This window comes from Lycium ferocissimum, chromosome 7 (assembly GCF_029784015.1).
Source record: "Lycium ferocissimum isolate CSIRO_LF1 chromosome 7, AGI_CSIRO_Lferr_CH_V1, whole genome shotgun sequence".
Classification (NCBI taxonomy): domain Eukaryota; kingdom Viridiplantae; phylum Streptophyta; class Magnoliopsida; order Solanales; family Solanaceae; genus Lycium; species Lycium ferocissimum.
This window is the reverse complement of record NC_081348.1, coordinates 9,822,060-9,836,940: the sequence shown is the minus strand read 5'-3', so window position 1 is coordinate 9,836,940 and position 14,881 is coordinate 9,822,060. Positions and strand designations below refer to the sequence as shown.

The following is a 14,881-nucleotide window of genomic DNA, read 5'->3' as shown; positions in this document are numbered from 1 at the left end:
CTGTGACCTACAAGCTAATGTTTGTTTTTGGCTCAATTCAACATTGTTGTCTTTGGCAAGTTATTCTTCTCCCTGGTCAATCAGTGAGGATTCACGTCGCGATGATGTCATCGTTGTTGTCTTGCTACTTGATATAATACATTTCAATTTAATTACTCAGTGTAGTTTTTTTAATAGCTTTTACATTAAATTTTCATAGGAAACAAATAGAAGCTTTATTTGATGGTGCACTACAAATAGGTTTGTGGACGTCTGTGTCGTTAAATTTTAATGGTGGTGTATTTTTAGGTGACACTTTAAAACTAAAATAACCGAAAATTAACCGAACCGTACCGATACCGAAGAAAAACCGAGATGATGGAACGGTCTCGAAAAGTCTAATTTTGGTTATACAAAATAAAATAACCGAAAAATTGAGATGGTATAATTCTTTTAAAATAACCGACCGAACCGTCCCATTGACACCCATGCTCCAAAGCTCCCCTTCAAAAGAGGTATGGGGTGAGAGAGGCCATGGCACATATTTTACAAAACTTGGCCACTTCGCAGAAAGAAAGAAAAAAACTTGAACTTGCTCAATACTACATGACTACCCAACCAAAGAGCTGGTGTGACACGGAGATGCCAGAGTATCGGACACAGGTTGTTTATAAAGTAACGTGCTGAAGATGAATATTACACATTATCCTCTTTATGCTTCAGTACACAGAGATTGTTGATTCTTTCAAAGTGGTTGAGGGAAAGCAAAAGGCAAGAGATAGCTTGAGAACATAACCAAGAAAATAGAGACAGTGAATGATGGAAATTCCTCATTTCAAAACATTCTTGGTTTCCTCAGGGTATGGATCGAATGTCATGTTGTATGCAATGCAGCCAAAATCCAGAGAGACAAAGCTAGGTAGTAGATGAGATAGCTTGATAGAAGAATCCACCTCAATGGTCCTACTCCAACCAAAAAAAAAAAAAAAAAATGCCAACCCCAGTTAAGATTAATCAAGAATCAAGTGTGCATAAGTTTTGAGTGGAAAGTGGAGGAGACTAACCTGCACAAGCTACAAAAGAAAGCAGGAACAGGCAGGCCACTGGAAAAAACGCTACTGTTAAGGATCTTCTCACTCTCATCCCAGTTTTCATTGCCAAAAATATGAGATACAAGGAACTTGGATGTTGTATAAGTGTAAATGTTAAGATTATCTGCAATATGCAGTACTTGTATTAGGTTGAGTAACTCACAGTGAGTTTGGTAGATGGCTAGCTACAGGTTTATGTACACATGTAAAGAGAGATGGGGAAGGAAAAAACTTAATATCTATATATCGACTACTACTCAATTCCAAATTAGTGGAGTTCGACGAATTCTCTATATTCGTTACAATTTAGGTCCAATATGTACTTATTTTATTTTATAATCATTCTGACAATCAACCTACCGCAACTTTTCTTCTTTATTTGAGTATCATATTGCTTTCTCGATGTGCGTGAACACCCTTAATGTCTTTATTTTAAGTAGTTTACACAATTCCCATTACTTAGCTAAGGCAGAGGCAGCAGAAAACTGATGTGGCCAGGACTATTATTAGTGGAATCAGTGGTAAGACTTGGTGGTTTTTTGCCTACTGGCTACTGGGGAATGACAGAGAATCCAAGAGTGTATGACCATATATAATTTGTATAAAACTAGTCATTTAGTGGTGGAAAGGGGTGGGCTACCCTTCGTCTTCTGCTGCGCGGCAGGCCAAGGATAATGGCATGGCCACATCAACAATAAGAATACTCATCTTGGCCTCGTGGGGGCTGCCATTCCATTTGCGCTACACAACAAAACCACCACTTACCATAAGAAGCGGACTTAAGATTTAAATTTAATAAGTTCAATATTTAGGTTCTTACTCTTGAATTAAGTGTTTAAGATTAAATATATATGTATTTTGATCTATATACATAATATAGTTTGACAACGGAGGGTATTCAACTAACCATCCTTTAACAAATATATATCTGCCTCTAGTTGAACCTATTATATTTTTTAAATTATGAGTTCAAATTTTGATATTTCTTGAAATTTTAGTAATTATTATTGTGTCGAAAATACTATTCAATTAAATCCGTTGATTATATGTTACATCGCCAATGACTATGGCATTACTAATATGATCACTGTTGCTGTTACTCCCATGCCCAATCTATTATTGTCATGCGCATACACATCATTCCAATCTATTTGTCGGCTTTCCCAACTTTTTCATATCCCAGGGCTAATGCCAAATTGGTAGCAACACATTTCACTTCACATACATTCTTTTATAAGCCATTTTATTAAAGTCTGGAGATTGAATTTCTTAACTTCACCCTCTTAAATAAACTAATCTCAAGTTTCCAATACAGCAGAAAGGAATATTATTGACTCTTCTTGTAAGGAGTGGAAAACTTGACAATTTATTAACCCTTTTATCCAAGCACAAATAAATTGTGGGTCAGATATAGAGATAACAACTTAGGTATATCTCATAGGAATCCCTTGTCTTGGAAACTCTGAATGCAGTCATCAAACATTTGATTGACACTCTTTAGAGGGGGCAGCCCCAGTTGAGTTATCTTGCTGGTATCCAAGCTATGTAGGATGTCTTCCCCTTCTTGGCTGCCACACCTAGCCCAAAAAAAAAAAAAAAAAAAAAAAGGAAAAAAAAAGAGAGTTAAATTTATACGCACTGACGGTTGACGTGCAAAAATTATTTGCACAATCAAATCAGTAACATAAATTGATATCAGATTTTAACAGGTTAAGATTCACTAATAATGTAAACATCTAGGTGTATATAATTTAAATGGACAAACAAATCGGAAATAAAGAGAGTCAGAGGGGTATGTATTGCAGAATTTTGGAACTTTAATTAATTGACTCACTTGTTCTCAAGAGGATAAGACGGATACTTGGTCCTTAACATGTCAATGATCTGTGACATGTGTCTCACTGAATTTGAACATATGTGTCTACCTGAAGCTTTTGGTTCCTCCATGACTAATATATGAGCGGCCACAACATCCTCAATGTGAACAAACCCCAACCTTCTGTTGGGATACTCTCCAAGCACACCTGGTCAAGAGGGAAAAAGGAAAAAGGAGAAAAGACAGAGAAAAACAATTTAAAACTAAACGCCTTTCATAAAGCGAGATGAGGTAGAACTAAAATAAATTATCAAGCAAAAACCAACAATCTCTTGAAATTCATGCAGATCTAATGAAGAATAAAGCACAATGAAATAAAAAGATCTATATAGGCAATATCAATTTTAGGATTAAAAAAAAAAAACGTTTTTGTCGTGTTAGTACGTTTGCCTTAGATCCTATGTGCTTTGGGAGTGTTTTTAATCATGTCAGTAGAAAACCTAGTGATCTTTTATAACTTTTATATATTTTTATTTTGTATAATATTCGGTACTCCGCTACAAGAAGCATCAAGCATTCACGCAGGGTCAGGGAAGGACCGCACCCTAAGGGGTTGGTGCTTGGAACACGGCCCTCTTCGGACCCTGTGTGAAGCATCCAGTGTATCAGCAAAAGGTACAACCTTTAACTAGGCCCAATATGATCTGCAATGTACTGGTGGGTTGAGGAGCAAGCAAAGGACCCACAACAAAGGATGGATTTACCACCACCAAATCAATACCACATTCCTCAGCTACTCTCCAAGCTTCTTTTTCTGCTATAGTCTTAGCATAAGCATACCATAGCTGCACTTAACCAAAAAAAAGTTACTACAATATATCAAGAAATTCTCATGTTTCTCTGTTGTATGTAGCAAGTAATAAAATTTGTAATCAATACATACATTGTACTTTTGGCAATATTGAAGGTCGCTCCAGTGGGATTCATTGAGAGGGGAAACCTGTTGGGCATCTTCTCTGTATCTAATTGAAGAGCAAGAAGATGTCAAGACAAACCTCTTCAAGGTGGGTGCTTTTTTGCAAGAGTTGAGGACATTCAAGGTACCATTTACACATGGATCAATCAGTGTTTTCTGCAAGTACATGTATAAGTCCAGCAGGTTAAGTTGATTGATTAATGTTTAAGGAGTAGTCTCACTACTAAAAAAAACAGAAATGAAGAATCTAAGAGGTGTGGGGTGTGGGTTGAAAATTGATAAGAAAATAGAGCTTAGCCTAACTCGAGCTCATGAGGTGAAAATTATTACAATAATTTGTTCCCCTCAATCTATGTGAGACAATCTAACAGAGGGAATGGGTCTATCGCTTTCTCCCTCTAGTGGTCATTCATTCTTTTCATGACTCGCTGTGGAAAGAGTTGGTTGGCAGTTCAAATCTCAGAGGGAGTTGAAAAGAGGCTTTTCAGTTCGTTCAAAGACACTAGGGACGAACCATTACAGAGAGTCAAATGCTTCTGGAGTTGGCTCATATTAAATTATCAACTCCAATCATATGACAAGAAAATGAATATTAGGCCTAACCAACCCAATTTATGAACCAAGAATTGTCCAAGGGATAAAGAAACGAGTAATTCCCTCAACTAATGTGGGGACAATCTTAACATCCCGCACGCCTGTCAATGCCCTAAGATTGGGTCTAACAAAGTAGGCTTAGGCCTAACTCAACCCAATATTAGCTCATGAATCGAGAATTTTTCAAGATCATATTCATATAAGGAGACAACAATTCGTTCCCTTGACTGATGCGGGACAATTTTAACAAAAATGAAGTAGAAGGGTGAAGGTAAAACTGGCCTTAATATTGTCATCATAAGGGACCAACACAGGTGAAGCAGTATGAAAGACTCCATCAACTCCCTGAATGGCATCATCAAAACTACCTTCCACTAGAAGATCAGCTTTCATAATCCGGAGCCTCTCTTTGGCACCATCTAGCTCCCACAAGAACCCCACTTTCTCTGCATTATCTGCTACAACAACAAACAAAAAATGTTTTCAATTAGCATTCTTCTAGTATGCATAATGGATGGAGAAAAGAAATGATTTTTACATACCTGGATCACGAGCAGTGGTTCTTACAATGTGACCCTTTTGGAGCAGGGCCTTAATAAGGTAAGCTGCAATGAAACCCGTACCCCCTGTTACACAGTATTCTGGCATTTCTTGTTTCTTTTTCTTCTCCTCTTTCACAGACTTAGTCCATGCTATTTAAAGAGAGCTAGATGCAAACAAAAGTAAGTAGTTTCTTGGTAGGCCTTGAAAAGTTTGTGGGAAGAAGAAGTTGAGTAAAATGTTAGTTCACGCGTTTTTATCTTTCCTAATTTTAACTTCAATTGTAGCCAATCCAACGGAAAATTATGACTCAAATTTATTTGTGACCTCTTTTAAATTCTGACTTTAGAAACATTAACGTCGAACAGAGGCAGTTTCAGCATTTTATGTTTGAGTTCAGATTATACTTAACTTATTTTGCTTACTTATTTATACATATAAGCGAATTTCTTCATACAAATACAAGATTTGGATCAAAGTTAGTAGGTTCTGTCACCCTACTTTCTAGGGAGGATCCGCCCCTGTTGTTGATCTATAGTTATTGTCCCGGGCTGGTGACGGGCTCCTTCCCTTCATTACACCACTAGCAAAGCCAAGAATTTACTAATGATGTTCTAGATTGATTAATATTGGTAGAAACGAGGTATTTATCTAAACAGTCTCTCCACTTCCCATGACAAAAAGGATCTCAAAACTCTATCCAGGGCACTCACTTATGAGATTACACTGCGAAAGCGTATGTTGTTGTTGTTCAAGATTATATATATAACTATAAAAGTGGGGAGCCCCAAAGTTACAAGTTGAAAGACCAATTTGCGTAGCAAATATTGAATGACTACTTTACCCTTCACTTAAACGCATGATATTTAATTTCCCCCAATAAATAATAAATTAATTTTGTACCACTAACTGCACTTTACACAAATCCATTGTTGTCATCGTCCGTTACGCAATTAATAATATTATCTCAACCTTTAGATTTTAAAACGTATATTCAGTGCTTATTCTTTTGAACTTCTAACAATTATTACGTATTCATGCATTCAGCCTTTTCTCCTTCTTTCTTTCACCTTTTAAAAGTGGGCTATGAAATCAATTAAGCAATACTTCACTCTATCAAATCATTGCCAATTGGTTATTACTACTCCCTTTGTCCTAATTTATGTGATATACTTTCCTTTTTAATTTGTTCAAAAAAGAATGATACATTTTTTTATTTGGCAATAGTTTAACTTTAAACTTTACCATTTACGCTTAACGAGATGATATATAACCACATAAATATCTTTAGCTTATTTGCTTATTTGTTTTCACTCCCTTAATCCCTTTTATATGTTTATTTTTATTACGGAAAGGGTCAATAAAAGGATTAAATATACTCCTCGTTATACTTTGGGTCCAAATATATCCTTCCCGTTATACTTTGGGTTCAAATATATCCTTTTGTTATACTTTGGGTCCAAATATACCTCTCCTCCATTAAAATTGTTCATGGTGAACATGAGATATGACGTGCAAGACTGACAACTCGGTGAGGTGGACACCACATGGCATGCCACCTCTCCACCCCAACCCATTTACCCCTCTATTCCCCTTTTTCTTCCACCACTACCATCTCCTCTCCTCCACAACCTTTGTCACCATTAGCACCACCATACCACCATTAGAAAATAATATTGTAGCATAATATCATGTCAAACTGAACGATTCATAAGTAATGGGCAAAACATTGGTCCAACTGATGAAAGATTGTGGAAATACAATGCTGGCAAAATTATGTGGGCTGAATGCATCAGAATATCTCGTTGTTGTGGGCATTGAAATCATGTGTAAAGTTGGTTCATTTATTCACACAATTGCTTAAGAGGGGAAATTCATCTGGTCCAGTCCTTCATTGACAGTAATGATTTAAATCTTGCTATTGACTGTAATGATTTTTTTTTTCTTTTTTTTTTTTTAGATTTCAGCTCATCTTGTTGCAATATTTATGTTTGAAATCATACACATGCATTGTTAAAAAGTTTTTTTCACCATTTTGAATACTTTGCGTTTGATGATTAAGATTAGGTAAGTTTGAATGATCCTCAATGTGATAAACCATGAGAAGCTATTTTAGGGGTAGTGGTGCTGTAGTGCTTTAAAAGCTAATTAGAAAGTATACTGTAGCATAATATAATGTCAAACTGAAATATGATGAAGGTGGAGATGGTGGTGTGGTGGTGCTAACGGTGGCAAAGGTTGTGGAGGGGAGGAGATGGTAGTGGTGGAAGAAGAAGGGAGAGAGAGGGGTAAATGGGTTGGGACGGTGAGGTGGCATGCCATGTAGTGTCCACCACACCGAGTTGTCAGTGTCACGTCATATCTCATGTCCACCATGGACAATTTTAATGAAAGAGGGGTATATTTGGACCCAAAGTATAACCATTTTTTTGCGCGAAGTGCCCTTCTTTTGGGCTGGTCTTTATATTTTGCCCCTCATTTATGTCTTCTTTAATTTTTGCCCTTGCACTTTTTTAATGAAAGTTTTTTGACGAAATTACCCTTACCCCATTAAAACTCTTTCTATTTCGTCATTTGCTCTTTTTTTTTCTTTTTTTTTGCTTCTTTCCTCCTCTTTTTTTGTGTCTATCTCATCTGTTCTAAAACTTAGGTATGAATTTGGATCTTTTGCTCGTTTCAATATTTGTTTTTATGTTAAATTGTTGTTTGTTGAATTGATATCTTTGTCTTCGTCATTTTTTATATTTAATTGATCCTTTTTTATTTAAAATTATAGTGTCTCTACGATTTTTTCAACTTTAGTTTCGTTCCCCATGTATATATTTTGATTTTTTGAATGTCGTAATATGTTTTAGCTGATTTTGATATGCGTTTTGGTTTTCTCTTTGTTGAATCTTTGAAGTTTTGCCTGTGAACAACTTTTTATGTTGTTCTTGCTATTTTTGTTTAATAATACAGTTTTTTGAAGAATGTGTTTCTCCGAGGCAACATATCTTGGGTCCGGCAGAGTTTATGGTTTTTGAAATCGGTTATCTTGCTCGGCATAAAGTTATGCTTGTTCTGGCATAACTTCATGAATTAAGTTAATTTATGTGTGTCTTGATTTTTTAGTATTGTCTTGTTAATAATTTTGATTTTTATGCAATCTTATGTGTTCTTGGTGTTGTTTTTGTTAATAATATTTTGTTTTGGTTATGAAAAATGAAAGTTTGCCTCTCACGGCATACTTTGTAATTTTTTAAAGTGAACTTCTGCCCCCTCCGGCAGACTTGTCTAATTCTTAACACTTGTGTACTTTTTTATTTTGCTTATGAAAATGAAAGTTGCCTCTAACAGCATACTTTGTTCTTTTGTAAAGTGAAATTCTGCCTCCTCCGGCATACTTTTCTAGTTCTTAACACTTGCGTAAATTTTTGTTTTGCTCATAAAAATGAAAGTTTGCCTCTAACAGCATACTTTGTTCTTTTGTAAAGTGAACTTCTGCCTCCTCCGGCATACTTGTCTAATTCTTAACACTTGTGTACTTTTTTATTTTGCTTATGAAAATGAAAGTTGCCTCTAACAAAGATACTTTGTTCTTTTGTAAAGTGAACTTCTGCCTCCTCCGGCATACTTTTCTAATTCTTAACACTTACGTAAATTTTTGTTTTGCTCATGAAAATGAAAGTTTGCCTCTAACAAAGATACTTTGTTCTTTTGTAAAGTGAACTTCTGCCTCTCCTTCGGCATACTTGTCTAATTCTTAACACTTGTGTACTTTTTTATTTTGCTTATGAAAATGAAAGTTGCCTCTAACAGCATACTTTGTTCTTTTGTAAAGTGAACTTCTGCCTCCTCCGGCATACTTTTCTAGTTCTTAACACTTGTGTAAATTTTTGTTTTGCTCATAAAAATGAAAGTTTGCCTCTAACAGCATACTTTGTTCTTTTCTAATGTGAACTTCTGCCTCCTCCGGCATACTTGTCTAATTCTTAACACTTGTGTATTTTTTTTATTTTGCTTATGAAAATGAAATTTGCCTCAACAAAGATACTTTGTTCTTTTGTAAAGTAAACTTCTCGCTCCTCCGCATACTTGTTGAACTTTGCACGATTATTTTTTGTCAACCGAAGTTACTATAATTTCAAGTCTAAGTCATTGAGCATTGTATACTAATCAAATGGAACGTATAAACTAATCAAAATCAGAATAAAGCAATAAATTTGATCAATTCTATGTTGTTGAGTAAAATTATAATTCGCAATGTTGGCGCGAATGCCCCTCTTTTGGGCTGGTCTTTAGATTTTGCCCCTCAAAATGGTGGTCTTTAATTATTGCCCTTCCGAGCAAAACTAACATAGTAAAAAGACATTACTACCCCTAACCGTTACATATAAAACACAACAAAAATCGTTATTCTCAAATCCTTCTATCGTTAACTCAAATTTCAACTTCGTTCCCAAACCATTTCTCAATTATTCAAATCGTCGTTTCAAGCCGATTTCTCCATTGATTTTGTTTGCTACAACATCGAAAAGGTACAAATCTTAATTCAACTCAATTTAACGATTTTATGGAGTTTAGATTGTTAATATTTGAAAAAGATCATCTTCTACGACACGATTATTAAGAAACGAGATGACATACGGCTCGGATTGAACATTACGCACTATAAAATTATTCAAAAAAATAGAATCGATTGGATTTAATGCTTTGCTCGATTTTAATTACTTTATACCTTAATTAAATTAGTATACAATGCTTATTTACTTGAAATTGTAATTATAGTAAATTCAATTTAAATCGAGCAATGCTTATCGATTTAAACTTGAATTAAGGTAAACTGTGTGCAAATTTAGAACAAGTATGCCGGAGGAGGCAAAAGTTCAATTTGCAAAAGAGTAGAGTATGCCGTTAACGGCAATGTTTTGAACCAATTTCATAACAAGTATGCCGGAGAAGGCAAAGTTACTCGTTTATGTAGAAGTATAAATTAGTCCGATTCTTTGCATTATCATCAAAGAAACAAAAATTCATTATGCCGGAGGAGGCAAAAGTTCAATTTACAAAAGAGTAGAGTATGCCGTTAACGGCAATGTTTTGAACCAATTTCATAACAAGTATGCGGAGAAGGCAAAAGTTAGTTTATGTAGAAGTATAAATTAGTCCGGTTGAGTCAATCCTCTAATTGGAATAATCATTGCGAGTGCATTTGATTTTATTTGGATGAAGGTAGAGGAGGTTTTCATTTTTTTTAATTTTTTTTAACCAAAAACAATTACTTGCATTATCATCGGAAAACAAAAAGTGCTTATGTCGGAGGAGGCAAAAGTTCAATTTACGAGTAGAGTATGCCGTTAACGGCATTGTTCGAACCACCTTAATAACAAGTATGCCGGAGACGGCAAAAAGTACAATTTACAAAGTAGTAGAGCATGCCGTTATCGGCAAAGTTCTAACAAACTTCGAACAAGTATGCCGTAAAAGGCAATATATATATATATATATATATATATATATATATATATATATATATATATATATATATATCCACAAAACATAAAATCCTAACTTCATAAGTACCAAACTACCATCATCGCTTCTAATTTCACGTGTACCCATTCCAAATTGCCCCATCGTCAACTTGGCCGAGTGTCTTTGGAATAACCTCTCGCCTTACAAATCGTAATTCTCTTCGTAGATCATCATTTTCTCTACTTAGAGCACCGTAAAGAGCCCTCGAAAATCTATATCTCTTTTGATATCAGCAATTTCATGAGTAATTTGCAAATTTGCAATATTAGGATGGATTTGGTTATGAGGATGGGCATGTTCATGTGCTTGCCCGTGGCCACCATTAACATGTACAATATGTTGATTTTGGTTCATTTTGTATGTGATTATATCTGGTTTTCAGAAGTAAAGTGTTTTTTTTTTCCTCTTCAAAGTTGTGTTGGTTTATATAGAAGTATAAATTAGTCCATTTTAAATTGGAATAACTGTTGCATGGATTTGATTTAAATTGGATAAAGACAGAGGAGGTTTTTCAGTTTCATGAAAATAACTGTTGCAATTTCATTGGAATAACTGTTGTAGAAACAGTTACTCTGTTTTTGAAGAATGCTGGTAGCGGCGTAAACTTCATTTACAAAATGGTAGAGTATGCCGTTTCGTGCATACTTCATGACATTACATACAAAGCCTCCGGGAAGGGGCGTAACTTAAATTTTCAAAACTAACAACTTAAATACATTTCATTTTGGTTTTTTCTCAAGTGAATCTCTCTTCACAGAAGTTTAACAAAAAAAATGACACCAAGATGCATCTACGTAGCCTTCAACGGCAAATGGGCGCCGCCTACAATTATGTTAATCATGAAACCAAGCTAATACTTGTCAATGATGGTGTAAATTTTCAACAATTCACTCAACGTATATTTGCGGGGCATACACAACATACTCAAGAAAAAGAGGCCAACATATGGTTTGACACCGGTGAGAAAACATCCAAAGGGATGCGTGTAAAAAACGACATTGATCTTCACACTTGCTTGTACACGCTCAACAACAATGACAACTTCAGAATTCCCGTTTCATATTAGAGTTCGATTCGGTCGATGCGGAGGACAACCCATTACAAGAACATCATAATGAATCTATCCTAATGACGTAAGGACAAACCATAGAGGAAATTGACGGACAACTCGCATTGCTTATGAAGAAGACATGTCCGAAGTTGGATTGATGACGAACAACACGGCCTATTGACATAACCTTGGGATTACACTTGAGCGAAGAGCGAGATAGTAACTCCTAACCGACACCTCAAGCCTACAATGGCAACCGCCAAACATTGAGCAAGTTGTAAACAATGACCTTTCTCGATCCAACTTCAATGAATGTTGTATCACTTACTCCGAGCATGACAGTTGAAGAGACACAAACACAGCCATGCAACAAAACAAAGACACTAAAAAGGAAGAGGATACAAAATGATACACAAATTTTGACACCTAGTGCATCGATTGATCAAATAGAAGTTGGCATTTTATTCAAAGACAAAGATACAGAGAAAAAAGTGCATGAATAACATTGCAATTACTCGTCATCAACAAGACAAGGTAGAAAAGTCATGCACGCAACGGTATTACATCGGATGTGTTGATCCAACTCCGCATTTGGCGTTTCCACGCTTCAAGGTTCGTAGGATCGAACTTTTCAAAGTAGTTAACTTCGAAAAGAGACATAGTTGTTCAATAAATTTCATCACCTCTGACATGAGGAATGCAACTTCAAAAGTCATAGCGGAATACATTACAGACCTAGTACGCCATACACTACAAGAGATAACACCCAAATTTGTCATTGAAGAAATGAGAAGCGATATGGCTTGCACATTGGTTACCACAAAGCATGGCGTTCCCTCCAACACGCTTATAATGTCATAAGAGGAAGCCCGAAAAAATAACTACACACTTCTACCGCAATATCTTCACATGATGAAATTAAGAAATCCTGAACGATTGCTAACATCAAATGGACCGCCGACAATAAGTTTAAATATGCTTTTTTCGCGTATGGAGCATCGATTGAGGGTTGGAAACAACCGGACCGAGAATGATGGTGGATGCAACCTTCTTGAAATCAAAATACCGCGGTGTGCTCATGATAGCGATGTGCAAAAGATGGAAACAACAAGATATTTCCTCTCGCATTTGGTATTGCGACTCGAGAATAATGAATCCTACAAATGGTTCTTCGGACACGTGAAAAAGGTGTTTGGCACGCGCGAAAGACCTATCAATTCTTTCCGATCGTCACTCGTCAATTGCAACCGCAATCAAAGAACGTATCCGGATACCCGGCAAAGATGGAATATGCATCTACCACATGGAGAAGAACTTGCGTAAATATTTCCCGTCCGAAGCGATCCTATCATCGTTCTACAATGCGGAACTACCTACAAACAAAAGTGCGAGTTTCGTACCTATATGTCACGGATACAACAAATCGACCCAAAAGCTGCAATACATAGAAGAAGAACCACCGGAAAGATGGGCACGTTCATTCCACACCAACGGCGTTACAACATGCTCACAACAAACAATGTCGAGACAATGAATTCTGTATTGAGGAAAGCAAGGGAGTTGCCAATAATGGCATGTATTGATTACATCCAGAACAAGCTCCAAAATTGGTTTTACCAGAGAAAATTGGACGCAACAGGACCGTCCCATGACCTGACGTGTTGGGCTGAAAAGATTCTGCTTGAAAAGATAAGTAGAGGCTTCACAATGAAAGTAAGTACATTTTACCAACACACACTTCAATATTAGATTGGTGAGCAATGAATAGTTTAATTTTAACCAAACACAAAAGTTATGCTGGATAAAGGAAAAACTATCACCCTATTTTTATACTTAGTTACAGGAAGGGCGAAACTTATATTAACTAGCATGGAATTATGCGGTGAGGGCATAACTATTACACTGTTTTTATGCTCACAATGAAAGTAAGTAGATTTTACCAACACACACTTCAATCTTAGTTTTATGAGCAATGGATAGTTTAAAATTAACCAAACACAAAAGTTATGCTGGACAAAGGAACAACTATGACCCTATTTTATACTTAGTTCTGAAGAGGCGAATATTATTTTCAATGTACGGGAAGTATGCCGGAAAGGGCATAACTCTCATATAATCCGAAAATTGCCACAAAAAATATCACTCATTTATATTGTCAATTTCCACGTAGAAAACATAACTCCCGTCAAATTTGTTGTGAAAGATGAAGGATATCAATACAATGTAGACTGAAGAATATGACTTGTGAGTGCTTGGAGTTCCAAATCGACGAGTTACCGTGCACACATGCCATGGCGCTTATAGACAAAAGAAGTTTGTCAAAATCTACATCTTTGCGGATCGGTTCAAGAAACAAGCACGCCAAGAGACATACAAAGGTGAAATACTATCGGTTGGAAATCAAGACTCATGGATTATTCCACAAAACATTTTGGATATTAAAATAACGCCGCCGATGTTAAAATAAGACCGGAAGAAAACAAACAAAAAGATATCGCCCAAGCGAGAGAATCAACAAAGTACACATACGGATGTGGTAGATGCAAGTTCTTTGGACACACTAGGGCAACCCGTAACCACGATCCGGCTCTCAATCCATATTCAAGATACGGGAAGAGGAAATTGTCATCCTAACATCACACTCTTATACATGGTTTATATGAATTTATCTTATGATTCTTGACGCATAATGCACACTCACTCGCGAAAAGAAATGGCAAAACTTTGGTATTACTAAGACGAGACTTCAAGCATCTTATCACTCATTTATTCTTTTGTCCATTATTTCTTTTATTATTTTCTTTTATTAAGTTGTTATCTTCTTTTGTCTTTGTTGTCGATTGTGGCAAGTTCTCCGAACTTAATTTACGCCCTCGAAAGGGCGGAACTTCAAAAGCATAAGTTGTGATGCAAATGGCATAACTTTGGTTTTCAACAAAATAACAAAGATTACGTCACAAATAATCCCCAATAAATGCATTTTGTTTGGTCAATAACTTCAAAGGGTTTGTCTTTGTTCTTTGGTTTTGGCAACTTTTCGAACTTAAATTATGCCGTAATGGGCAGAACTTCTATTTATAAAATGAGAAACTATGCCGACCCCGGCAAAATTCGATTACACAACCACCATGAAGTTGTGATGGAAAGGGCATAACTTGGATTTTCAACAAAATAACAGCTTTTATGAACAGATAAGTTGAGATTAAAAATGAACACCATCAAATTACAAAGGGGCTTAAATTTGAAATTTATAACACAAACAAACTATGCAAACTTAATTTATGCCGGAATGGGCGGAACTTCTATTCTTTCTTTTATTA

The 14,881-nt window shown here is 35.9% G+C and overlaps 1 protein-coding gene and 1 long non-coding RNA gene across 3 annotated transcripts; both read right to left on the bottom strand.

The window, feature by feature from the left end:
* Positions 1-622: 622 nt before the first annotated feature.
* Positions 623-1,882, bottom strand: LOC132062500 (uncharacterized). Its single transcript, XR_009416195.1, has 2 exons — positions 1,044-1,882; positions 623-942 (listed from the first exon to the last, which is right to left on the bottom strand). It is a non-coding gene; the product is annotated as an uncharacterized LOC132062500 (long non-coding RNA).
* A 325-nt stretch (positions 1,883-2,207) lies between these two features.
* Positions 2,208-5,234, bottom strand: LOC132063294 (tetraketide alpha-pyrone reductase 2-like). Of its 2 annotated transcripts, none has more exons than XM_059455771.1 (6): positions 4,999-5,234; positions 4,739-4,914; positions 3,830-4,018; positions 3,569-3,731; positions 2,905-3,094; positions 2,208-2,647 (listed from the first exon to the last, which is right to left on the bottom strand). In XM_059455771.1, exons 1-6 carry the CDS (start codon positions 5,102-5,104, stop codon positions 2,506-2,508), a joined length of 966 nt encoding a protein of 321 aa, XP_059311754.1. In that variant the 5' UTR covers positions 5,105-5,234; the 3' UTR covers positions 2,208-2,505. The 2 variants fall into 2 exon arrangements, with proteins under 2 accessions (XP_059311754.1, XP_059311755.1); XM_059455772.1 differs by having other exon boundaries at positions 4,739-4,911; positions 4,999-5,229.
* Between the last annotated feature and the right edge of the window lie 9,647 nt (positions 5,235-14,881).